General features: G+C 43.8%; 2 protein-coding genes across 3 annotated transcripts in view; one reads left to right on the forward strand and one right to left on the reverse strand.

The window, feature by feature from the left end:
* MTMR10 (myotubularin related protein 10) overlaps positions 1 to 21895 on the forward strand; it is a 92083-nt gene extending 70188 nt beyond the window's left edge. Inside the window, exons 8-16 of the mRNA XM_077263926.1 lie at positions 2632 to 2719; positions 2898 to 2980; positions 3144 to 3274; positions 8935 to 9004; positions 9497 to 9567; positions 11765 to 11934; positions 16865 to 17035; positions 19174 to 19356; positions 20594 to 21895. Coding sequence (XP_077120041.1) covers positions 2632 to 2719; positions 2898 to 2980; positions 3144 to 3274; positions 8935 to 9004; positions 9497 to 9567; positions 11765 to 11934; positions 16865 to 17035; positions 19174 to 19356; positions 20594 to 21196 — 1570 coding nt within the window. The 3' untranslated portion in view covers positions 21197 to 21895. The remainder of the gene's footprint in view (positions 1 to 2631; positions 2720 to 2897; positions 2981 to 3143; positions 3275 to 8934; positions 9005 to 9496; positions 9568 to 11764; positions 11935 to 16864; positions 17036 to 19173; positions 19357 to 20593) is intronic.
* Positions 21896 to 23079: 1184 nt separating this feature from the next.
* FAN1 (FANCD2 and FANCI associated nuclease 1) overlaps positions 23080 to 27933 on the reverse strand; it is a 35903-nt gene continuing 31049 nt past the window's right edge. For both annotated transcript variants that reach the window (XM_077263924.1, XM_077263925.1), the window contains exon 14: positions 23080 to 23352. In XM_077263924.1, the coding sequence (XP_077120039.1) occupies positions 23215 to 23352 (138 nt within the window). In that variant the 3' untranslated portion in view covers positions 23080 to 23214. The remainder of the gene's footprint in view (positions 23353 to 27933) is intronic.

Below are 27933 nucleotides of genomic sequence, written 5' to 3' on the forward strand. Positions count from 1 at the left end.
GAGACCAGCATGATGTAGGGACAGAGACCCAGTAAGTGACACATTGCTGGAATTTGGGTCTCTGCCCCTACATATGTTGTTCTCTAATTAGGTGGCAAAAACCTGGTGACAGATACTCTTGAAGGCCCAAAATTAATAGGGGATATTATGTGCATGTTTGACAAAGTCTGGTTTCGTGTGTTCGACTTTCAAGATCTGTATATGAACCATGGTGTCCTGACTAGGCACGGGTCTCCTGATCAACAGAAATGGAATAATTGGGTTAATTCTGCGCTTCCGATCAACAAAGATGGAAGAGCAGAATGGTGTCCAGGAATTCGGGTTATTAGTCTCGATAAAGACCTATCTATCTTGTAAGGTCGAAACGTTGCTGTGTCCCTGTATTATGTGATGTACTAATAATGAAGAGATACTTTTTGCTGCTGTGGATGGTGTTGTCGCTCTCTTCACCTTTTGGATCTTCTGGAGTATTGGGATCATCCTCTTTTCGGCATACTTGCAACTAATACCTACATATCAATTTATTTGTGAAGTTTAATGTACAATAAAAAATAAAAAAATAATTATAAATTATATTGTGGTACTGTGCCCAAAAATGGCAAAAGTATTCTTGGAGTGATACCTCTTATTGGCTAACCTGAAAAATTATATTTGCAAGCTTTCAGAGCTCAGGGACTCCTTCTTCAGGACGCCCCTACTTTGAAAGCGTGCAAATGTATGTTTTCTGGTTAGCCAATAAAGGTATCACGCCGAGAATACTTTTGTCATTTTTGGGCATAAAAGTGTTTACATCAATTTGTGAAGTTTGGAACTTTGAATCTCGATGACTGATAAACCGCAGTCTTAGACACCGTTCTTCTCTTCCATCCTTGTTGTCGGCAGCACAGAATTAACCCAATTATTCCATTTCTGTTGTCTGCTGCAGCTTTTTAGTGGTTGTGGTCACATACCAGGTACCAGGTGAGCACCATTGCCTTTGTCACCGTATTGTCTTGTTATTCCAGCTGCTCCTTCCTAGATGTAAGTTTTTGTTGAGCGAGGTAATCTATAGTGTGTAACATTGTGTAAAGTGCTAGGCCAGTGCCGTTGTGGCCATGCACATAGTAGTGCTGTGCTTTCTGATTGCGTCTGTCTTTACCCAGTATCCCGACTTATAAAGGGTGCTCTGGAAGACAGATTAAAGCTAAGCCACTTAGGGATGTCTATTTTAAGCATCTTTGTTTCTACCACATGCCCCTTTTATATGAACAAATGACGGAATACAGCGCCGATTCCTGGTTTATTATCACATAGCCACGCAGCAAGGTACTCAGTGTAATTTACAGCAGGCAATCATTGGCAGGCAGGATTTGTCTGCTTTCATTGTTGGGGAATTAATTAGCGGCATAATTCTCGTGGGATGATAAGCTTGTTAGTCTGCTGCGCTCAAGAGGAGTCCCAACGTCCGTGCTTGTGATAGAGGAGAACGTCGTGACACAACCTATGACACAACTTCCCTCCTTTAGTGCAGATTTGACCTGTGCTGATGATTATAATGTAACTAGATTGTGGCCCGATTCTAATGCATCGGGTATTCTAGAATATGCATGTCCCCGTAGTTTATGGACAATGATGATTCCAGAATTCGCGGCAGACTGTGCCCGTCGCTGATTGGTCGAGGCAACCTTTATGACATCATCGTCGCCATGCTGTGACAGACAGACAGAAAAACCCTTAGACAATTATATATATATATATATATATATATATATATATATATAGATATATAGATATATAGATATATATATATAGATATAGATATATATATATATATATATATATATATATATATAGATATATATATAGATATAGATATATATATATATATAGATATATAGATGATGTCCTATGTTTCCTAAGACCTTTATACTTAGTTTTTTCATGTGTACAAACAGTCCTGGCAGCAGAATGACTCTCGGTTCTGCAGGCCACATCCCTTTCCAGGTTCCGTTTGCACTTGCTATACGGCGCTATGATGGGTGAGAGGGGAAGTATGGAGTTTAGTGTGATTAGTGTTTTATTATCTGACTTTCTATGGCCACATTGGTGAACTATTGGTAGTGAAAGCTGCTGCTCCAGTTTTAGGAGTCTCCTAAATACAGATCTGTAGTAACTACACCCATTTGCAAATAGCAATAGGACATTTTAAAGAGAGATTTCATCATCTTATCTTACGGAATCGCACAAATTAATTATTAACGCCAAAGCAAATGCAAAGTTAACATGTAAAAGGTGATGATTCTACAAAGTATGCCCAGTATCTGCCCACCTAGTATTGCTTTTATTTGGGGCAGCTTTGTACAGGGACTTGTATGCCTATAGGCTGGTATCATGACACTAGAAATGCATGCAATGATTCTTCTTGTGGTTCAGGAACATATTTGATGTATTCATGGCTGAGATTAATTCTTAGTGATAACACATCAGTATGAAAAGTGTTGTCTGTTGTGACTTCACATTAAAAATAATCCTGTCTCGGTCATCAGTCGTTTGTGTTGTGTCCGTCACGTCCATGCACACCGCACACGTTTGTCGCACTGGTTACTAGTAAGGGCCATCAGTTAATCTTGTAATATTTGTATATCGTTGTAGCCTTCCAGAGTATTTTGTCGTCCCCTCCTCTCTGGCCGATATGGATCTGAAGCAGTATTCTTATTCATTTTTTGGAAGACGGTTGCCAGTGAGTATGTGTTGATCGGCGTCTTCTTGGGGCAATAACATAAACTCATTTTATGATGTACTTTATACTTTTTGGCTTATAATTTATTGATCATTAAATCAATGATTTATTCACCCACTGTTGTAGCTGAAGATACATGTGATCGAAGACGTGATCTTGTCATTTTTGTTCTCTACAGCTGTGGTGCTGGAACCACTCTAATGGCAGCGCACTCGTCAGGATTTCCTGCATCAAAGACCAGCAACGCAAGATAGACCAACGGTGAGCGGCGTTCAGGGGGCAATCGGGCTGCTGGAGGGGTACATCCCAGGGCCTGTGTCATACAGATCTGTCCAATCTGTGAGACCTTCCCTGCTCATAACCCTCATATTTAATCTGCAGCCTTTCTAATGGTGATCTGAAATATTTTATTTTTGTTTCACAGGATTTGTGGTGGGATCACTCGTAGTCACCCTTTAAGGAGCGATGTTTACAAGTGTGATTTGGATCACGATCTTCCAAGTCTTCAGGATATTCAGTCTGCTTTTACAAAACTCAAGCAGCTGTGTGTGAACGGTGAGTGACGTCCGGTTTTATTGACCAATGAAATCTCTGAATATGCATATACTAGCTGGCTTGCTACTGGATAAACTTTTGTCCTCCTGTACTGTCCTTATTGAACTCATTGTCTGGCCAAATGACAGGCTACCAAGAAGTTACAAGGGATCTAGTTTCCCTCTGATCTGGCTATAAGCATTTGTACATCTGCAGATACAATATATAATATATACATATATACAATGTTCAAAAAAATAAAGGGAACACTGAAATCCCACATCCTAGATATCCCTGAATGAAATATTCCGGTTGCAAATCTTTATTCATTACATAGTGCAATACGTTAAGAACAATAAAATCTAAAAATGATGAATGTAAACCACAACTAATATCCCACGGAGGTCTGGAGTTGGAATGATGCTCAAAATCCAAGTGGAAAATCAAATTGCAGGCTGATTCAACTTCAGTGTAAATGCCTCAAGACAAGTAAATGATGCTCCGTAGTGTGTGGCCTTCACGTGCGTGTATGACCTCCCTACAACACCTGGGCATGCTCCTGATGAGGCGGCGGATGGTCTCCTGAGGGATCTCCCAGAACTGGACTAAAGCATCCGCCAACTCCTGGACAGTCTGTAGTGGAATGTGATGTTGGTGGATGGTGCGAGACATGATGTCCCAGATGTGTTCAATCGGAATCAGGTCTGGGGAACGGGCGGCCAGTCCATAGCTTCAATGCCTTCATCTTGCAGGAACTGCTGACACACTCCAGCCACATGAGGTCTGGCATTGTCCTGCATTAGGAGGATCCCAGGGCCAACCGCACCAGCATATAGTCTCACAAGGGGTCTGAGGATCTCATCTCATTACCTAATGGCAGTCAGGCTACCTCTGGCGAGCACATGGAGGGCTGTGGGGCCCTCTAAAGAAATGCCACCCTACACCATTACTGACTCACTGCCAAACCGGTCATGCTGAAGGATGTTGCAGGCAGCAGATCAGTCTCCACAGTGTCTCCAGACTCTGTCACATGTGCTCAGTGTGAACCTGCTTTCATCTATGAAGAGCACAGGGCGCCAGTGGCGAATTTGCCAATCCTGGTGTTCTGTGGCAAACGCCAAGCGTCCTGCATGATGTTGGGCTGTGAGCACAACCCCCATCTCTGGACGTCGGGCACTCAGACCATCCTCATGGAGTCCGTTTCTATCCGTTTGTGCAGACACATGCAAATTTGGCAGTGCCCCTCCTGTTCCTCCTTGCACAAAGGCTGAGGTAGCGGTCCTGCTGCTGGGTTGATGCCCTCCTACCGCCCCCTCCACATCTCCTGGTGTACTGGCCTGTCTCCTGGTAGCACCTCCAGCCTCTGGACACTACGATTACAGACACAGCAAACCTTCTTGCCACAGCTCGCATTGATGTGCCATCCTGGATGAGCTGCACTACCTGAGCCACTTGTGTGGGTTGTAGACTCCGTCTCATGCTACTACGAGTGTAAAAGCACAACCAACATTCAAAAGTGACCAAAGCATCAGCCAGAAAGCATTGGTACTGAGATGTGGTCTTTGGTCCCCACCTGCAGAACCACTCCTTTATTGAGTGTGTCTTGATAATTGGCAATAATTTCCATCTGTTGTCTATTCCATTTGCACAACAGCATGTGAAATTGATTGTCAAACAGTGTTGCTTCCTGGACAGTTTGATTTCACAGAAGTTTGATTTACTTGAAGTTATATTCTGTTGTTTAAGTGCTCCCTTTTTTTTTTGAGCAGTGTATAATATATTACCTTGTGTCCCTTTATAGCCATGTAAGACTGGGATATAACTACAAGGTAATTGAGTTAATTATTAGTCGCACTAGGACAGCCACCATATTCTGTGAATAGCAATATGACAGGGTGTGTCAGGACTCTGAACATTTTTTATTACCTTTTTGTGCATTACTGCCCTTTTCCAAGATGGTGTCTTTGGTCTCATGTGCACTGTGTCTTCCTGCTATAAAACTCCACCCCAGCCTTCAGTCTGTGCTAGAGTATTCATCCAGCTCCTGACCTCTGGTGACTCCCTGGCTATATACCTGCTCCTGTGAACCTGTGTGGAGATCCTGCTACTCTGCTCTGAGTTCCTGCTGCATACACCAGTTCCAGTAATCCTCCTTCATCTGCTGCTCGTCTTTGCTTCCATCTGCATTTGCTGGACATGTAAGCTGTTTCTGCTCTGCAAGAACCTGAGACTATTACCCAGACCTCCCTGGTTGAGCTAAGATATTATTTGAACTGCCTTATAAGCATATCTATCTGTGTTGTGGACTAAGCAAGGACTTATTCGTGTCAATTATCCTCAAGAATAATTGTGCTTCATAGACTTTCTGCGTGATTACATTTTCCTCTGACGTTTCCTATAGACTGCTGAGCTGCATTTGATATTTGCACCAAGTGTTGTGGACTTGAGTTTCTCTCTGCACCTGTTTGAATCACCGTGTGATAATATAGACTTTACCACTTATAAAACTGTGTCCTGTAGTTGTCTTGTTCCACGCAAAGAGTCTCCTTAGTTATCCCCTATAATTATTACAGGGTGCAAGATTTCCTTGTTTGATTCATCACTATATCCATTAGCTTAGAGCACCACTCCAGCATTTTTTTCCTCTTTAGCGCTGGAGTGGTGTTTCTAATGTAAAGTCCCTGTCCCCAGTCTTATACTCTCATTCACCATTTTTTGGCGCCGCTCCTGTCTCATGGCACCATCTTGTGAGCGCAGCTTCTGACTGTCCAGAGCTCAAAAGCTACGTCGCAAGCTCTCAATGCAAGTCTGAGAGCCAGAATGACGTTGTTGTAGGCTTGCATTGCAGAGTGACCTACGGTGCGCTGCATGAAACACTGGAGAGATCCGGCGGGTCACAAACTGCTGGAGACTGACTGGAGCAGGGAAGTATGAGACAAAGTACAGGGACCTTAAATTCATAGCACCACTCCAGCGGGAAAATAAAAGAAATGCGAAAGTGGTGATTTAAGACTGAGGACTACATTCCGATCTTGGCTATGACACAGGTTATGGGATTTAAGATCACTGTGCCTCTGTTACATCACAACATAGTGCTGGTGAACGGGGTCACATTTCCCCCCTGTAGGAGGCCATGACAACAATAAGTAAGTCACCAAAATGCAGAGCTAGATTTCAGACAACTCCATGCTTGTTATGGTCACATTGCCGTGCTGATTGCAATGCAACCTCCTTCATCTTCATTATGTTGTGATATGGCAGCGGCACAGAGTGATCTTTGGTCGTGCAACCGGTTTCACAGCCAAAGTCGCAGGTTAACCCCATCCTTAAGATGTATTCAACTGTATGAAGTTGAAATAGGAATGAGGTACTGGGAAGTAGCGGCTTGTGCACTTATGAGGGGCACAGAAGACCTATTGTAATGTACCCACTATGTCCTTACCCAGCTGTCCTCACCAGTACCTTCTTGGCATCCAAGTGTAGTTCTTCCTAAAAGCCTCTTTATTTGCTGCCTTTGATGGAAGGGCAAATGTTTATACAGCATGATGTGTATTACTATGGTGGTTTTTACTACTTAGTGTATTTAAAGTGAGAATGTCCTGGGGGTAGAACATAATCTGACCTCTGCTTGCTGCTGGTGAACTATGCATGGATGTGTATTGATCGCCGGGTGGTCACACAGAGGTTGATGTGTTTGCGTGTTTCTGCCGTGAAGCCTCACAAGTGATTGTGCCAGGTTATTTTCATCAGGTTATTTAGCACATCTATTCAGCTGGAATACTATACACAGGTTTGTGCAGGGTGACTTGTTTCAGTACACAGCAATGTGCTGAGTAGATGGAATCTGCCAGTAAAGGCCCCCGGGCAGCCTGATCCTGCTCCAGAGCACACACTGTAATAACTAGAGTCTATAATGCACTGTTTCTGCCTTCATAATAGAACATTTAGGGAGCAAAAACCTGTTAACAAATTCCCTTTAAAGTCTAGGAGCAGTATAAGGTAGAGACATAAACGCTGATTACATTGATGTCACTGGGCTGCTTGCTGTAGTTTTGATAAAATCACTATTTTATTAGCAGGAGATTATCACTACAAGACTAGTAAACCTGCCTCGATGTAGTCCTCCATATTCATGATCTCTGTATACCTCCCCACCTATGATTGGCAGCTTTCTGCCTATGCACAGTGTACACAGAAAGCTGCCAATCAGTGGTGTTATACAGAGGTCCGCATTCTGAGAATGGAGATCTGCAGTAGTTACGGTAAGTGATTTTTATCAAAAATACAACATGCAGCCCAATGAGTGACACATCACTGGAATATGGTTCTCTGCACCTAGAACGTGCTGCTCTTAGATGGGTTAGTGAAAACATGGTGACAGTCCCTGCTTGACATCTGACTTGGAAGTTGAAGGCGTTGGCATGGCTTAAAGAGAGAAGCATGAAGTGGGAAGTAAAAAGAAAGGGAAGAACATACTAAAAAGGAGGATGTGAAACATTGACCACTTTCAAATGCCCCTTTTTTTGTACTTAGCATATACAGATTTTTTCTTAACTATTGCCTATAAATGGTTTATCAGCAGCCATGAAGAAGAGTGCATGCAAAGGGAGTTGCAGCAGATAAATACAATTCCTACTGCTGCTCGCGGCACTCTTAGAATGGTGGCCCAAACAAATGGAAACCATAGGTGCACGGGACTGTTCGGCCATCCCGAGGGTGCGCTGCTTGTTTTCACCTGTCAGACTGTGCCGACATGACTGCTCGGGTCTAGAGGCCAGGCAAAGCCGCAGCTCTGAACATAATTATTGACCATTTCTAGAGTGATGTAACTAATTGTAACGATATTCTAGGATTTGTTTTATAGGTGGATGTCATTCTAATTGCTGTAAATGTCATCCTAATTACACAGTGAAGTATAGGTAAGAATGATCCGGCTGTAAAACATGAAGTAGGATGCATCTTGGTTACTAGATAATTGGTGAAGACGGAACTCCATGTTCTTCAGATGAAAGGGACTTCCTAGATTCAGCCGATAAAGCTGGTCATTGTCTGATGGAAAGTTCTGTAAGCGCTTGTATCAATTTCTCACGGCTAGAACTGGTTTTACTTGTAGTTAGGCTGGAAGACTCTTCTTTATTTACTTCTGGAGGTTAAAAATCTTTCCTGGTCTGGATGATCAAGTGGTTAAAGGGCAGAGTGAGAAGTTCACCAGTGGCTTGGGGCAGTGAAAATATGTATTGCTGCTGTTATGTACGGTATATCTCACATAATGGGCTCGTGCCGAGAACCTTATTTCAGGCAGGAATGCTTTGGGGAATCAATAGGAAGTTTATGCAAAGTGTATTTGCAGCAGTTGTTGTTGTGGATTTTGGAGCAGAATTCCCTCTAAAATCCCTGTCGGGAAACTGTGAGACCATACCCTTAAGTATCCGCTGTGAAACGCCTATATAAATGCAGAGGAGTTGCTTTGTAAGCCTTGTTCACGCTACGTGTTTGCGACCCGTGGTTTTTTTTGTTTGTTTTTGTTGCGATTTTATTGTTTGTTCTTTTTCAAGAAAGCAGCAATTTGACATGATGTTCTGAAAATTGTTGCAATAACCCCCATAGCATATGCATTATATTGTACTGTAACTGCGCTATGTTGCAATGGTGATGACATATTATTCTACCTTTCATTATAGAGCCATTTGAAGAAACAGAGGAGCGGTGGTTTTCTTTGCTCGAAAGCACACGCTGGCTGGAATATGTCAGGTACAGCTCCACTTTCTTGCCAGTTTTTTTACTTGGACATTTTATGCACCAAGGGAAAAAGGCGAGCGCTTGCATTTTCATGTTTTAAAGACTGCAATGTTTATACATATTGACTATAGACTAATAGGTGACTGGAAGAACATAGGTATGTAAGCTAGGTAATTACCATGGGTGGGACCCTGCAACAAGTATTACTGCAGCCACATGGGACCTGGGTAGGTTTCCTATGTCTGCACCCTCCCCTGAAGGACCAGATATAATACAGTTTATAGAATATCTCGGTAATGCTGCTTCCATACTCAGTGCTAAGAACAGAATTGGATCTTGTACCTGTGATTTGGCCAATTTGAAGGTCGTCGGTAGAATTGCACTCCTGAGCTATAACTCGATGGTGTAGCGGGAGCGGTGAAGAATAGTGGAGACGTGGGTCAAGTATTTAAAGAAGGAGCTTGACAACTTGGTATAACTGCCTGGCTCATTTTCCTTTGACAGGGTGTTTTTGAAGCAAGCAGTGGAGCTGGTCTTCGTGATGGATTCTAAGCGTCTGTCTGTGGTCATACAAGGTGAATTATTTTATTTGTACCTTCTGTGCTTCTTAGTCACTATTCTCTCATTAAGGATGCATTCAGAGGGATGTGCACATCTGTCCAAGCTCGGACTGCTAATGCAAGGACTAGCCAGGGGCCTCCCAACCCATGCCTGACAACTCCCTAGAAAAGTCTGTGCATCACGTAAATCCATGGACATCTGCATGAGCCCTAATGGTGAACTACATAACTAGATAAGGTTTCTGCAACAGCTGATGTGAAAATCACTTCTCATTATTCCGCATGCTCCCACCCTCCACTGTGGAAACCCAAGATGCCAGATTTTTATCCCCCAACATCTACCATCACCCTCCATTATCTAATGTGTATGACCTGCGTAACTCCATATAAACCCCAAATCTGAGGCACAGAACCCTCAGCCGTAGGCCACATAACTGCCATTAGCTTTTCATCCTCACTAGTCTGATATTGTCAGCACCTGTCCTCCAAGCGTTTCCAGTGCCCGGACCCCATATCTTCATTGTGTATTGTGTATGGGTGGTGCATACGTACTACTGGTGACCACAATTATTTGGCATACACACAGTGATCATTAACCTATGATAATGTACAGCAAGTTTCTCAAAATGAACCTAAAGCGCATTTACTGAACTAGGATTTCAACAAAAAATGTGAACGAGAATCTGTCAGCAGAATTTCACCTCCACCCCTCCCCCAAACTATTTGTATGTGCATGTAGCTCTTTTAAAGACTAGTCCAGCAATACCATTACATGGCCAGTCTATTACTTAGAAATCAGCTTTATTATTGATTAGAAATGAGGGTGAAGTGGTGACGTATATCTGAAGCCTCTGTCACTCCAGCTCTATTCCCCGCCCAGAGCTGACTACCCCTGCTTGACTGACAGCCTTTATGCTGTGTGACTTCATGCAAAGGAGCAGTCAGGGAATCAAGAGGAGGCGCTGCTGGGCAGGGTATAGAGCTGGAGTGACAGAGGCGTCAGATCTACAAATGCTGATTTCTCTGTAATGGAGGAACAGACAGACCATGTAAAGGTATTGTTGGACTTGTCTCCGAAAGAGCTATATGTGCATATACATAGTTTGGGGGTGACATCCTGCTGACAGATTCCCTATATGGTTGTATTATTTAGAGCTTGGATATGATGGCATTTAACTCTGTTTATCATGTATGTAATTCAGGTGTATAATCCAGGGGGTGGAGAACATCTGATATTGCAGTGGGGGGGATTAGACCTGTGTGCGGAGTACAGTGGGATTTCCCTGTTAGACGTGCTGAGAGTCTTGGTGACTCATTCCCTCTACATGCCAAGTCAGCTGACGGTGAGGCCTGTCCAACTGTTGAGTCAGAAAATTACTATTTTGGTGAAAGTGTTTTGTATCCCTGGCCAAATCATTAAATTCCAGATTCCTTCCAAGCTGCCGTTATGTCTGTCCCAACCCTCTTCAAAATGAGCACATCAGACTGTAACTATGGGGTGGAACCGATGCTGGAACTACGTGTCTTATTTAATGTGTGCTGCCCAATGGCTGTTTTAGCACTTGCAATATTATAGCGAAGTACGCACAACAGTGTCTATTAATGAGATCTGACCCTTTGGCTTTATCTCCCACATGTAAAGGTTCATCATATCTGTCCCTATCTTATACACAATGCTTTTAAAGGGGTTGTGTCATCAGACGACACGTCCTTGGAGCTGCGGGTCTTCTCTCAAACATGGGCAGCTCAGTACCGGCACATAGAGGTGGGATTCAAGGAATAATCTGACGTCCACTTACCGCAGCAGTCATGTCTTCATGAGACAATCATTTAATAGAATTATGGAGTAGAGTTGGTGCGAATTATTTTGCAGAACCCTTTCCAGTGGGCACTTCCATCATCTCTGGCCGCTGGACAGAAGCTCTGAAGAACTGCCTTCTATTTTTGGCATCTGCTTCTCTTTTGTTTAGCCGCCGTGGCATAATGTCATGTGCGTCATGCTGCCACGATCATGTCGTGTCATGCTGTGGATGGCCGGGTGGTAGAAGGTTCTCAGGGCTCCCGCACAGTGGCCATAAGTTACTGACCCGGCTACTGGGCTGGTTCCTGCGTTCACACCAAGTCTAGTTAGAAATGTTCTCTTCTGTATGGTAAATGACCTGGCACACCATTCTGGAGGCTGGCTGATTAGAAATTTTCTCTGCTCTTTCAGAGGAGGACGGACGGGATCTCAGCTGCATTGTGGCCTCTCTTGTTCAGTTGATGTCAGACCCATACTTCAGAACTATTGTTGGATTTCAGAGTCTGATCCAGAAGGAGTGGGTTATGGCTGGATATCCATTTCTTGATAGGTGCAACCACTTGAGGAAATCTGAGAAGGAGGTACAGTATCTGTGTGCTACTAAAATAATTTGGTATCCTGTCCTCTTTGGTAGTGTAGTCTGTGTCCATCATGTTTGAGCCATACCTAGGACCTAAAGGTTTATGTACTGGAAAAAAACATGTTCCTCTATAGTACTGAATAGTGTAGGCTAACACCGTGCGCGGCCTAGAAGACCTGGGTATGCTTTCTGATATGGATGTCTGAGGAGGAAAAAAGTGATTAAAGTGATAGAATATTAATCTGCCTTGTTTAATAACAGCAGGTGCACTTCATTACCGTACTCGTCATAATTTTGTGCCATCTGCTCTTCTGGGTGAACGTTACATTGATGTGGTCCAGACATTGAGACTCTCCTCTATTTGCCCTAACACTCGGCATACAATAATTCTGCAGTCTCCTGTGATTCTTATACAAACTCTTTTCCCAGAACTAACGTAAAGTTTTATTCTGCAGAATACACAATCGTTTGTTTCAGCCGCTTTATTCCTGCTTATTATTGCTTTGACATTTCAATAAATATTTAGTTTGGCTTTGCCCTGGATCTTGTGCTCTGTGTAACAGCAGCACGGTGCACAGAAGACCCGGGAGTGCACATGTCGTCGTCGCTGCTGTTAAGTCTGTTGTTTTAACTAATATATACTCAAAAAAGTGTTGCAAATAGATGTAGTGTGCGCTATTGTGACAGTCTGAAGAAAAATACTCTGCATATGTATTTGTTTCATGCTGTTCTAATCTTGCAAAGGACAAGTCCTCCGAAACTGAAATAGAGGTGGCCAATTTAGAAGAATTCCTCATGTTTGGATCTGATTGTCTTTTTGTTTGAAATATTTTGGCTTCCATTCATCAAGGCCAGCAATTTTCATGCTGGCCTTGATGAAGGGGCATGTTATAGTCTGATTCTACAGATTTATGATGAGTTGCATGCCTCTTCGTGAATCTTGAGCGTCTGATGAGCACCGTGCACCTTCGTGCACTATGCCAGAAATCTTACTCCATTCAGGAACTGGAGTGAGATTTTCTGGCATAAGAAACGCCACAGTATTGATGATTTAGGCGAGCTGTTACTTCACGCCCTATTGCACCCCCTCTCTCCGGAAACTCTGCCCATTTCAGCGGAGCTTGGAGAAACTGATGTGAAAACGCTAAGTCACAAAATGTTGTGACTTTTCAGAGCTTTTATGCTACACTTTTGGCATAAAAGCGGTGATGAATTGGGGCTGAAATGTTCTCTTCTTCTGTCAGACATCTACAGAGAAGATTGTATGGATAAAGCAGAATACAGAGAAAGACCTTGTGATTTCAGATTTGTATACCGTCCATGTAGCTTGTTAGAGCAGTTTTTGGTTTTAGAAAACTCCTTTCCCCTGGCTGCAGTTTGTACTTTACTCACCTTTCCTGGGTCCAGCACGGAGTCTCAGCGGCCGTTTCCAGTATTGTCTGCAGCGCTGACTTCATGTCATTGGTGCTGCAGCCAGAAACCATGCTCCGTGACTCTGCTTGTGTTGATGGCACAAGCTCCTCAGAGCCACTGAGCTCACCGATTGGCTGCAATGTTGGCGCCGTGACCTTAGCGCTGCCATTAAGACACCTGGAGCAGCGACAGAGTCTCAGCACTGGACCATGAGTAAAGCACAGGTGTGGTTTTTATATACACTGCTCAAAAAAATAAAGGGAACACAAACAACTGAATATAACTCCAAGTAAATCAAACTTCTGTGAACTCAAACTGTCCACTTAGGAAGCAATACTGTTTGACAATCAATTTCACATGCTGTTGTGCAAATGGAATAGACAATGGATGGAAATTATTGGCAATTATCAAGACACTCAATAAAGGAGTGGTTCAGGTGGGGACCACAGACCACATCTCAGTACCAATGCTTTCTGGCTGTTTTGGTCACTTTTGAATGTTGGTTGTGCTTTCACACTCATGGTAGCATGAGACGGACTCTACAACCCACACAAGTGGCTCAAGTAGTGCAGCTCATCCAGGATGGCACATCAATGCAAGCTCTGGCAAGAAGGTTTGCTGTGTCTGCCATCGTTCGTAGTGTCCAGAGGCTGAAGGCGCTACCAGGAGACAGGCCAGTACACCAGGAGACGTGGAGGGGACCGTATGGGGGCAACAACCCAGCAGCAGGACCGTTCCCTCAGCCTTTGTGCAAGGAGGAATAGGAGGACCACTGCCAGAGCCCTGCAAAATGACCTCCAGCAGGCCACAAATGTGCATGTGTCTGCACAAATGGGTAGAAACCGACTCCATGAGGATGGTCTGAGTGCCTGACGTCCACAGATGGGGGTTGTGCTCACAGCCCAACATCATGCAAGACGCTTGGCATTTGCCACAGAACACCAGTATTGGCAAATTCGCCACTGGCGCCCTGTGCTCTTCACAGATAAAAGCAGGTTCACACTGAGCACATTTGACCGAGTCTGGAGATGCCGTGGAGAGCGATCTGCTGCCTGCAACATCCTTCAGCATGACCGGTTTGGCAATGGGTCAGTAATGGTGTGGGGTGGCATTTCTTTGGAGGGCTGCACAGCCCTCCATGTGCACGCCAGAGGTAGCCTGACTGCCATTAGGTACCGAGATGATCCTCAAACCTCTTGCGAGACCATATGCTGGTGCGGTTGGCCCTGGGTTCCTCCTAATGAAGGACAGTGCCAGACCTCATGTGGCTGGAGTGTGTCAGCAGTTCCTGCAAGATAAAGGCATTGAAGCTATGGACTGGCCCGCCCGTTCCCCAGACCTGAATCCAATTGAACACATCTGGGACATCGTCTCGCACCATCCACCAGCTTCACGTTGCACCACAGAGTGTCCAGGAGTTGGTGGATGCTTTAGTCCAGGTCTGGGAGTAGATCCCTCAGGAGATCATCCACCGCCTCATCAGGATCATGCCCAGGCCTTGTCATACAAGCACATGGAGGCCAGACACACTAAGCATCATTTCCTCATACATACAGTGGTGTTCAAAAGTCCTGCATAGGCATAGGATTAATTGATTTTTCAAGTTTTAAACGTTTTCTGTCGAATATCTTCGATGCTAATATGACATATTATATATGGTTTTGTTCAGAATACAATTTTGCATTCTCTCCCTGTAATATTTTTAGCTTTTGAAGCAGTTTTGCCTGAAATTATTGCAACAATATAGGAACTGAAGGCACAACTAAATATTGTACAGCTTCAGATCCAAAATTAGCCAATCACAGATGAGGTTCTTAACCTGGATCATAACCTGGATATGGCAGCCAATCACATTGCATTACATTGCATCACATCTGCTGCTTTGTTTGTTTGTTTTATCTGTTGGTCTATCTAGTGAATCATACTGTAGAGTTTTATGATGGGAGCCTTCAGATTTTTGGCAGCGGAGGATCGTGTGCGAGTTGTGGTGCTACATGAAGAGGGTGAACTGGCCCCCAGATCGCAAGGAAGGTCGGCTGTAATCAGAGTACAGTTGTAAGAATTTTGCAGAAACATAAGCAGCTTGGAATTACCCAGGACAGGCCCAGATCTGGTCGGCCCAGAAAGTCAACTAAAAGGGAGGATGGGGCTGTATGGCAGCCAATGGTGTTGGAAGGCTTCATATTGTGGAGGGTATGGTTAATGCAAAAAAATACATAGACATCCTTAATAAGAAAATGCTGCCTTCTGCTCAACACCTGTTTTCAGGGGATTATACCTTCTAGGATGATAATGCTCCTTGTCACAGAGCTAAGACAGTAACGGAATGGTAAAAAAAGAACAAGGTGGCTACTATTGACTGGCCAGCTCAGTCCCCGGACCTCAATCCAATTGAAAATTTGTGGCACAAGGTATCATTAGAGATATCTAGAAAACAGCCAAGGACCAAGAGTGAGTTGATTGAGGCTCTGATACAGGCCTGGAACCACATCATCACTCGTGAACATCTGCAGAAGCTTGTTCACTCAATGCTACAGAGATGCAAGCTGGTGCTCAAGAGCAAACGCTGGCCAATAAAGTATTAGAAGCTAAAGATGCACTCAAAAGGCCCTTTTCAGGACTCTGAATTAAATAAAAAATAATAAATCTTAAAAAGTAAAATTTAAGTCTGTGTTACCTTGCATTGGAAGTTAATGAACTTAGAAACCTGTTCACCATTCTACACACTGTACTGGTGTAGGTATGGTTATGCTGTAAAAAAATTTATCAAAAATGCGCATACCATAACAATTTATACACTTGGGACATTCAAAAATGAGTATGGCATACAATGAGGGATTACAAAAACATATATGCTCCACCAGTTTCACTGTAGAGATGCAGAAGTATGAAACATAGTTTTCTACACGCCTATGCAGGACTTTTGAACACCATTGTACATACATACAAATTGCGGGCAGATAACAGGAGTTTTGTGAAACTAGAAAACCCTTTTATATTATCAAGTGATACCACCCACTATAGTTTTTTTTTTTTTATTGAGGCCTCACCACATAGGTAATGCCAGGATCTTCCAAAATTAAAAATTCTGCTGAAGTGAACTCTGAGCATCACCAATGACTAGGTTGGCACCACAGTTTAGGGATCCCTGTATTAGACATTTGGGGTTGGATGAGACCCTTATTAGCTATTTTACTTTAAACGTACTTAATTAAGGGGTGCGCAAGCCTTTATTTATTTTTTTCTGTAGGATTTGTATGGAATTCTTCAGAAAAACGTGTGTGTGCTAGTGTATGAAACGTCATGTGGAGATTCTACAAAGGTCCCATGCAGTAGAATAAAAGGTTCAATTACCTAAAACTCCTGTGGGCATGAGACCTAAATAAAAGCATTGGTATATTCAGTGATGTAACCGTAGACTTGTGGCTCTGCCCGTGTTCGGTTTTCTCGTAGACGCGTCCTCCTTTATGTCGTAGTCTGCCTTGTCATATTGTCAAGTATCTGTGTCTCTTCCCCAGTGTCCCCTGTTTGTGCTGTTCCTGGACTGCGTATGGCAGCTGCTGGAGCAGTATCCTGCCGCCTTCCAGTTTACCGAGACCTACCTAACCGTGCTACATGACAGCACCTGCATCTCATTGTTTGGAACATTTCTGTTCAACTGTCCTCACCAGCGAGTCCAGCAGAGTACTGTAAGTATACCACTTACCTGGAAGTGACGGTCACTCTGATGGTTTTAGTGTGATGGAAGGTTGATTAATTTTGCACACAATAAAACTAAACAAAAATATATATAGATTTTTTTGTTTTTTTTTGTTCATACTTGCCATTTTCTTAATCTGTTTTTTTTTTTTTTTTTAATTTATTTATTTTCTGGAACGGGTGACTAATTGCAGCCTAAACATTTACCACACAGGAAGTTGCATGAGTTATTGTAAAAATCTCTGCTCCAGCTTGGATCAGGTGGAGACGTTGATTTCTGGTTCACAGGCATCTGAAGATGTGGCAAATTCAGGTGTCTGCGAAACATGGTCACAGACTGGCTCACAGGAGAACTGGAAAATCCTCCGGAGGGCCACCACCCTCTTATGAGCAGTACTTGGCACAATATACTTGAATCACTATGTGCAGACACAGGCGGCTTCTTATTCATCTAACAATCTACCCAGCTCATTGTTAGAGATTTGTGACTGAGCATAATGTCACATTTCATGTAGCTGAGAAGTAGGGCCCTGGAGTTGGTTACTGGTGGGCCCTGGGCACCCCAGTCCGACACTGGTCACAGATGTCAGTGAAACATGCATGTTTGCGGCTGTTCAGGTCAAGAGACCCGAGGCCAGTCCGTATAAAGCGCTCCATGCGTGGATGTCTGAATGCAGCCTCAGGTGTTAGCCTCTTGGGTTAAGTTCTCGCAATGCGTTTTTTTGGTGACTTTTTATTGCACAAATAAAAAAACACCTGTAATCTGCACATGACTCCATCAAGAAAGTTTTGTCAAAGCCAAATACTAGGAAGTATTGAAAACAAAGCAGTTTAATTTGCTACAGCCCCATAGTGTCCAGCTGAGCCAAGTGCAGCTTGTTGCCGGTCTCACAACCCCAGGCCTTCGACATCCACACGTTTCTTTATCTGTGGACTGCATTATTCAGCTGGCATGGGACTACAACTGCCACCATGTGCATGCAAGGAGTTCTCGCTCTGTAACAGCTGGGGTGCCACAGGTAACAGATAACGGCTGTACACTATGTATAAGCCACCTGGAATTCAGGTTTCCACTGTGCAAACTTGTACATTACTTGTAGAGAGATGTAGTGACTGCTCGTATTGCAGACAGTGGCAGCGCTGCCCTACACACTGCAGGGGACACGGGTGAAAAAATCTATCTAGAATTGGGGACGTTGACTTCCAACTTTTACTAACACATGTGTGCTTCAATAGGAGCTGAGCTGCAGTGTCTGCAAATGGTCAGTACACGGGGAACATGATCGGAGCTGAACAGCGCAGCCAACATTTACAGCCAGCCACCATGTAGCGGAATCATTGGCAGGACATAATCATGTCGGTGACTGGCCTATTGGCTTACGTGTAGCCCATCGAACCAAGTTCAGCAAAGCCTAGAGTCACACATCGTGTATATGAGCGCAGACCACAATGAACAGAGTGGCCGCAAGTCTCCGGACCCAAACTGTCTCAGGGCATATACACTGTCTGCCAGCGTGTTCTAGCTAAATGATAATTCACCAGATTTATAGGTGACAACCAAGTTCAAAATAGGAATAAGATCCTGTCACATTGTTCATGCAGTCTGATCTGTGGACAACATGGTGTAGAGACGAAGCCGAGCAGATCGATTATATAGGTTTGTGAGGAATGGATTCAGTATAACTCGAATGTTATTTACGGAAATTCCTGGTATTTGCATATAGTCCAGTGGGCAGTCCTACTCAGTGATTGACAGCCTTCTCTGCATAGTCATGCAGGGAAGACTGTTGGTCACTGATTAGCACCGCCCACTGGACTCTAGTGCATAAAAACACCAGTGATTTGAGTTAACAAAATACAAGTTTTTTTGTTGAAACTTTTGCCGCAAAAAATATTAGCCTGATCGTCGCCTTCTGCTCTAACATTCTTCCTGCAGTTCAGATACCATTTTCAATACTGCAGATTTCCTTTAAGTTGTTAGACTGGTTCTTTTTAATTTTAGCGACTAAACTGTTTTATTCAACCCTTTAAGTGGGTAAGCACTGATTTTGGTAACCAAAATGTCTGCTCTAGCATGTCTTCCATCTTGTAATTTACCATTTACATAAATTTTTCTGTTCATTCTTAGGAATTTGCAATTGCTAAAAATATTCAGCTAGGGGATGAAAAGGGACTGAAATTTCCATCTGTGTGGCATTGGTCCTTGCAGTTTGCACCGAAGGACCGTGCACTATTTAATAACCCCTTGTATATTGGGAAGAGCATCCCCGCCATTCAGAATGGAATTACAAAAAGTTTCAAGAGGACAAAGGTATAGTATGAGGAATGGCAGCTACTGTAAATGATCTCTAACCACTGAAATCAGACTGAACATTGCCAGAAGTACAGGACTTGTTGGTAAAAGGAAAACCAAACCCACAGTAACACTTGCCAAGCGTCGGATAGTTTGGACATAAAGTATAGATGCTGAACAACCCATTAAAATGACCCGGTTAGCTCCAGTTTACTGATTAAGAAAAAAAGTGCTCAAATTTTCAGTTAAAAAGATCATGGTCCACGGGCAGAATGAATCAGAAACTGGCTCCTGCATTAGGCCACGTTCACATGTTCAGTATTTGGTCAGTATTTTACCTCAATTTGTAAGTCAAAACCAGGAGTGGGTGATAAATGCAGAAGTGGTGACGTGTTTCTATTATACTTTTCCTCTAATTGTTCCACTCCTGGTTTTAGCTTACACATACTGATGTAAAATACTGACCAAATACTGATAGTGTGAACGTGGCCTTCAAGGCATGTTTTACTCCCAATTGTTTTTCTATGAAATGCCACAATATTTCGATGCTCAGCTGGGGATGAGGTGCATCTCCTCACCTGCTCCTCTAGCCTGACGGGTCTCCTATCAGTTTTGCTGAGCGGGCGGGAGAATCCAGTGGGGACCTGCCATGGCAGCACTTGGGTCACTGCTTTAAATCTGGTCTAGGATAACATCTGCAAGGAGTTGGCATGTTCTCACCAAGTTTGCGTGAGTTTTCTCCAGATGTTACGGTTAACTCCCACTCTTTAAAAGACCTAATGATAGGGAATTTAGATTGAGCCCCAATGGGAACCTTCAGATATGACCATGTATGTAAAGTGCTGTGGAATATGTTAGTGTACTATAAGGAAGCCAAATAACTAAATGTGACAGGTTCCCTTTATAGGACATGAGATATATATATTTTTTAATAGAAGAGATAATTGCTTCTGCTCCATTTGAAGGCTGCCGCCGGCTGCACATAAGGACTCCTGAATCTAATTTAGGTGTGTGAAAACGACACACGAGGGCCGATACTAATGTGGCTGCATTTTAGTGTTCCTTGTTATGGTCTCAGTTCTTGGCCTGGTCTCATGATCTGAATAAGACCCAGAATTGTGCCTGCGGTACGGACACAAAAAATATCACCACGTTGCGGCTGTCTGAATTGGCCCTTTATTATGTCTCGTATGCCAGACTACTTCACATGGTATTTCAGCTGCTGAATCATTCTTCCCTATCATTCTGTTTCCAGAAAAACTATAGTTCCACGTTACGAGGAATGCCTCCTTCTTTGAAGAATGGGATCATCACTCAACCAGAGCTGATGCCACGCAGGAACTCTCTAATATTGAGATTACGACCTGAATTGGTCCATCAGGCTCCAGCAATCCAGAACAATGGACTACAGCTGTATCTCAGTAACTTTTTTTCTAAGCCAGTGGACTTGCATGGAGTGATTATACCAAGACTAAATGGTCCCCACATTAAACTGTGGAAGCTTTTGTACCTTCGATGGATTCCTGAGGCACAGATTAACCATGGCGGTTCCATCACTGCCTTCCACAAAATTTCCCTGCTGGCTGATGAGATTGAAATGCTGCAAACAAGTCTTCGACAGCACAGAAGTTTCCCATTTTCCCGAACCACAACCCCAGATAGCGAACAAAGCAGAATGTTCTTCAGAGCTGATGACTTACAAAGCAGTTATGAGAGTTTGGACTTTCTTTCCTCCTCCTTCCCTTTTTCACCAGTTGGGAATTTGTGTCGCCGGAATATACTAGGCACTCCTTTAAGCAAGTTTTTAAATGGTGCCAAAATCTGGTTGTCCACCGAAACACTTAGCAATGAAGATTGAGATATTTAAAGGTTTGATTTAATAACCACAAGGTTTCCATTGATAGTCCAACGTGCTGCAATTTTTAGGTTCAGCCATACACTGACATTTTTTCTAAAACTGGTTATGAAGTTAAAAACAGTATTTCTATGGGGAATGCAGCAAAATTAACCAAACAGCTAACAGATCAATGTCTTACGGTTGTACGAGCGTTATAGGTCCAAGTTACCATATAAAAAGCTAGTCTATAAGCTTGGGGATCAGATCACTGATTTTGTGTTTTTGTTGATTTCTTATCACGTTACATGTGTCAGGTTTTTTTTTTTTTTTTTTTAACCATTACATTCTACATAGACCCTTGATGTAAAATAATACTGTATGAGAATGCAAATGTTTTTTGTTTGGGCGATGAAGTGTAAGAATTGTTCAGCTAATCTTGCATTTTTTAAAACCACTTTGCCCCACCACCAAGTTCTCCTTCAGGAGTGAAACAAACCTGACGTGCACTGTTAATTGTAGATAACTCTTGCGTTACAGAATAGGTGTAGAAGTGCCTTTAGATTTTTAAATTAAAAGTTGTACATAGTTCGAAAATTAGTTAACGGGTTTAGTTTTGGTACTCTCTGCATTGACCGCTTACTAAAGGATTAGATGTGACTAATATTTAAAATTCCAGTAGAAAATGATTGTTTTGTTTTTTTATTAAAGACTTTTAATTGATCCATGACAACTCTCTGACCGAAAGTCATTTATTTCAAATTGTGCATGAAGTGTAAGTAATTCTTCCCAGAAATGAGGAATGAATCTCTTCTCTGCATGTGAAGCATTTAGCCATGGAGTGTACATTGTCTATTTAGGCTTGTGCACATAATGATAATTTATTACAGTTTTAGCTCAATCCCTACATAGCTTAAAATATTCCTCTTGCTTTTAAAAAGGAGCTACATTGATACGGTTGGCCATTTTCTGGTTTACAATCATTACAACATTGCAAATGTCTGTGCATAGGAGAATAGTATCCATGCCTTTAAAGGGAATCGGTCAGTAGGATCAATCTTATGGACACATAGGTCATGGGTAGCTGAATAAAATTATACCTTAATCTATGATCTGATATGTTATTCTAGAGGAATACACATTTTTAATATGTAAATAAGCTGTTAAGAACTATGGGCTGAACACTGATCTTCTGGAGTCTGCATTGTTTTTTTTTCTTTAAATGAAAAGGTGGTGATACCAGTGTGAGACATGTAATGACTAATGGTCTGATCTCAAGGCAGAGCTGTGTGTGATGATAAATAACAGTACAGCAGAGCTGAATATTCTTTCATTACAAACACCTCTACATTTGTCCTGTCATAGTGCTTCAGCTTTCATTTCCCAACCAGCCAGTGTGTAGGGAAGGGCAGTACAACAGAGCTGACAGCACTGAGAGGACAACTGCAAATGTGTGTAATGAGACAAACTTCAACTCTGCTGTACTGTATTAGTTATAATCATGCACAACTCTGCAGCAGAGCTGACCGCACTATGAGAGGATAACTGCAGCTGTAGATATATTTGTAATGAGACAAAGCTATATTAGTCTGTTCTCATGATCTCACTGTAGAGCTGGGTGGGACATGTAATAACTGACAGTTGTAATGTCCCCTTTCATTTAAAATAAGCTCTGGAGGCAGATTCTCATGTAGATCTGTGTCCGGCCCATAGATCTTAACAGCTTACTTACATGTTAAGAAAAATGTCTTATTTTTTTGGAAGAAATTGGATTGCAGATATCAATGTATCATTTTACTCAGCTTCTTATGACATTTATGCCCATATAGATGGCTTAGGAGGGTTGATCCTACTGACAGATTCCCTTTAATAGTGCCAACATGTGTGTTTATCCTATGTTAAGGTGCTAGAAAATGAGCATTATTTTCTGGTGTTACTGATTCATAGTCATAATCACTCAGTGTCATACATAAGTTACACTATTGAAGTTTATTGATTTAAGAAAAGTGGTCGTTAATAAACACATTGTACAAACAGGGTAATCAGCTCAGTCTATTACTCTTGGCCCCGATGGCAACAACATGGCACACTTCTACATCCGCTCCCATCTTCCTCAGTTCATGCAACCAGACCATTTGCTTATGTGACAGGCGATCGTTTGGTCCCTTTACCTCCACCAGCTACAAGAGGAGAAAATGTTAATATTTATTATCTATATCTTAAAAACTGTTCCCTTCTGCAGAATAAAGCAGATGTGTATCCATCACAGATCCAGCCATTGCATCCATCATTCCAATATAATGGGTCTGAAAAGGTCATTATATCCTATAGAATGATAGCCGGTTACTGTCACGCAGTGCTGAGAGTTGTAGTTTCACCACATCCGGAGCTGATCTAGCAGTACCCATGATACCACTGGACACTAAACTGTTCCCATTGGAAGTTACAGGAACAGATTTATCAGTCTCACAATGAAGGAGCATCGGAATGGGAAGTAGCCTTGTATTGTCGGGATTCTTCTAAAAAGAACTCTCCATGCTTGGATTCTGAAAAGCTGAAAGGCTACTTTCACACTTCCGTCTTTATAAAGACATCGCAATGCGTCGTTCTGTGCAAAAAACGTATCCTGCAAAGTTGCCCGCAGGATGCGTTTCTTGCACATAGACTTGTGTTACTGACGCATCACGACGTATAGACACACGTTCCATACCTCGTAGCAAAAAAAAGTTCAATGTAACGCTTTTTGTGCGACGCGGCTGAAACTCTGCCCCCTCCTCCCCGCTCATCACAATGGGCAGCGGATGCGTTGTAAAACTGCATCCGCTGCCCACGTTGTGCTAAATTTAGCACAACGTCTGTCGGGCCGACTGTTTGCGACGGCCCCGTACCGACGGAAGTGTGAAAGTAGACAAAGTGTGCCCAATTTCTCAGTAATTTCCATCTTGTGTCTTGATCTTCCCAGCCCTGTATAACCTGGGGTTCACAAGCCAATTCATCATTGTGTTTGTGACTTCAAATACTTGAAACTGTTTTTTTTATAAATTTGCATCTCATTCAATCCGTGCCTTTTTGGAGTTACCTTTAAGTGGTTTTGTCAGTTTTTCTGCTTTGCTTTCATAGGGGTATGTTTTATTATCCGGATATTTTACCCCAATTCATCATTTACTGCTATTTTGAAGTTACTTTTTTGCTCTGTTATATGCCACTACAAAAATCTTATCATTTTGTTCACACAGCTGAAGACTAATGTGCAGTATTTAAGGATTGTACAAAGTTTTAATATGCTTTAAAGGGAACCTGTCACCCCCAAAATCGAAGGTGAGCTAAGCCCCTGATATATCCTGAAAGATGAGAAAAAGAGGTTAGATTATACTCACCCAGGTGGGCGGTCCGATTGGTGTCGCGGTCCGGGGCCTCCCATCTTCATAGGATGACGTCCTCTTGTCTTCACGCTACGGCTCTGGCGCAGGCGTACTTTGTCCTGTTGAGGGCAGAGTAAAGTACTGCAGTGCGCAGGTGCTGGGCCTCTGACCTTTCCCGGCGCCTACACACTGCAATACTTGGCTGTGCCCTCATCAGGGCAGACAAAATACACCTGCGCCAAAGCCACAGCGTGAAGAGAACGTCATCGTAAGAAGATGGGAGGCCTCGAACAGGACCGCGACGCCCATCGTACCTTTTTCTCATCTTTCAGGATACATCGGGGGTTTATCTACAGCATTACAGAATGCTGAGAGAAGCCCCTGATGCTGGTGGGCTTGGCTCAACTTCGATTTTGGGGTTGACAGGTTCCCTTTAAGCAAAATTTAGCAATCCATCTGCCCTATTTTTAGAACTTGGGAGCAGACGCTGATAACACATGCACAAGACAACTTAGAAAAGTCATTTAAAAAAGCTGAAAATAATAAATTTACCTCCTTGTCTTTGCAGAATTCATACTTTAAACATTAATTTGACTGCATAAAGTATTAATATTTGATTGTTCTGAAAGGGCTTAAAATCCTGCTTGTGTGCACAAGGCCTAACAGTTTTTTTTACAACTAAACCTCCTTTCAGATACATCACATCTAGCAGTAGAATATAAAGTAGTAAATGGACCGAAAAACCTGGTGTCTCTGTAGGGCATACCTCTAAAAGGTGAAACATTTAAAAGGGTCCTAATTTAAAGGGAACCTGTCAAAAGGATTGTGTACCGTAACCTACAGTGTCAGGTCAGCACCGTTATATTGAATAAAATGATACCTGGTGATGAAATCTGGGGGTAATCGGGGGGTTGGGGGTTGGCTATTAATCCGTATGGCTTCTGACAGGTCCCTGTTCCTTCAGTGACCTGTCCCCTAATGTTACATACTGCATATATTCGTGTTGGCTTTGAAAAAAAAAAAAAGAGGGATTTTTGGTTCTTACCGTAAAATCTCTTTCTTGGATCCTTCATTGGGGGACACAGTTTACCATGTGTGTATGCTGCTGTCACTAGGAGGCTGACACTATGCAAATAAAGAAGTAACTCCTCCCCGGCAGTATACACCCTCTGACAGGCACCAGGCAACTCAGTTGGTGCAAAAGCAGTAGTAGGAACAGGTAATAGGTTGAGTTTTATATGTACCAACCCACAACAACGGCATGTTAGCCAACACGGTACAACTTCAAGGGAGGGTGCTGTGCCCCCAATGAATGCTCCAAGAAAGATTTTACGGTAAGAACCAAAAATCCCTCTCTTTATCGCTTCATTGGGGGACACAGGTAACCATGGGATGTCCAAAAGCAGTCCCTAGGGCGGGTATTCTGCAGAAAAAAGGAGTTAGGTTGGCCGGTCAGAAACCGCCGCCTGCAGTATCCTCCTACCGAGGCTCGCGTCCGCGGAAGCCTGAGTATGCACCTTGTAGAATTTGACAAAGGTGTGAATGGATGACCACGTTGCGGCCTTGCAAACCTGCGAGGCCGAAGCTTGGTGACGAACTGCCCAGGAAGCTCCCACAGACCGGGTAGAGTGAGCCTTTACCCCGAAGGGGGCCGTTTGTCTTGAACACGGTATGCCTCCAGAACCGCCGAACGGATCCAACGAGCAATTGTGGACTTGGAGGCGGGGAGTCCCTTTCGATGCCCATCCGTGACGACGAACAGAGGATCGGCCTGATGAAAAGAGGCAGTTCTGGCAAGGTAAATTCGGTAGCCCTGACCACATCCAACCTGTGAAGAGATTTGTCCAGGGGATGAACCCGGGGAAGGGCAATGTCCTCATTGATGTGAAAAGATGAGACAACCTTCGGTAAAAAGGAAGGAACCGGACGAAGAACCACCTTGTCCTGATGCAGGACTAGAAAGGGAGAACAACAGGATAATGCCGCCAGCTCTGACACCCTTCTAATGGAAATGATGGCGACCAAAAAGGCTACCTTCCAGGATAGAAGCGAGAAGGAAACGTCCTGAAGCGGTTCAAAGGGGGCACGCTGGAGGGTGTCTAAGACTAGGTTGAGATCCCAAGGCTCGACAGGAGAACGATAAGGGGGAGCTATATGAGCGACCCCCTGAATGAAGGTCCTCACCTGAGGCAGGGAAGCCAGGTCTCTTTGAAAAAGAATGGACAGAGCGGAAATCTGACCCTTCAAGGTGCTAAGGGAAAGACCCGCATCTAGGCCCGTTTGAAGGAAGCCGAGAAGAGAAGGAAGGGAAAAGGTCATAGGAAACAGATTGTTGTCCTGACACCACCGGAAAAAGGCCTTCCAACATCTGTGGTAAATACGCGAAGAAGCTGGTTTTCTTGCTCTTATCATAGTCTGGATGACGCTATGAGGAAAAACCAGTGTTCTTCAGGACCACGGCCTCAACAGCCATACCGTTAAATTCAGAGACCGAGAATTCGGGTGGAAAAGGGGCCCCTGCGAAAGAAGGTCCGGAAGCCTCCACGGAATGTCCGATAGCATATTCACCAGTTCCGCATACCAGGCCCTGCGAGGCCAATCTGGAGCTACTAAGAGTACGGGGACCCCTTCTGCCTTGATATTCTTTATGACCCTTGGAATCAAGGGGAGGTGCGGAAACAGATAGGGCATCTGGAACTGGGCCCACGAGATCACGAGAGTGTCGCATCCGACAGCCATCGGATCCCGAGACCTGGAGACATACTGGGGAACCTTGTGGTTTGCCCGGGATGCCATCAAGTCGACGTCTGGAACGCCCCACCACTGGCAAATCTGGCTGAAGACTGCGGGAAGAAGATAACACTCGCCCGCCACGATGCCCTGGCGACTTAGAAAGTCGGCTTCCCAATTGTCCACCACTGGGATGTGGACGGCTGACAGAGAGGGAACGTGACCCTCCGCCCAACTGAGAATTTTTGCCACTTCCGACATGACTGGACTGCTGCGAGTCCCTCCCTGGTGGTGTATGTAAGCCACAGCTGTGGCATTGTCCGACTGAACGCGGACCGCTTTCCCGAGAGGAGGGACTGCCAGCGGACGAGGACTAGGAAGATGGCTCTGATTTCCAAGAGGTTGATAGGGAGGCACGCCTCCTGAGCAGTCCAGCGGCCCTGGGCTGTGAGGTGGAAAAAGACCGCTCCCCAACCCTGGAGACTGGCGTCGGTGGTGATCACCTGCCAGCGGGGAGGGAGAAATGACCTCCCGCGCAGAATGGAGGAAGACAGAGTCCACCAAGAGAGAGACTGCTTCACCTTGGAAGAGAGGCGAAACGGACGGTCCAGGGAAAGAGGGCTCCTGTCCCAGGCAGACAGAAGGGCCAGCTGGAGGGGACGAGAGTGG

The sequence above is a fragment of the Ranitomeya variabilis genome, chromosome 5, assembly GCF_051348905.1.
Source record: "Ranitomeya variabilis isolate aRanVar5 chromosome 5, aRanVar5.hap1, whole genome shotgun sequence".
In the NCBI taxonomy this organism is placed as follows: domain Eukaryota; kingdom Metazoa; phylum Chordata; class Amphibia; order Anura; family Dendrobatidae; genus Ranitomeya; species Ranitomeya variabilis.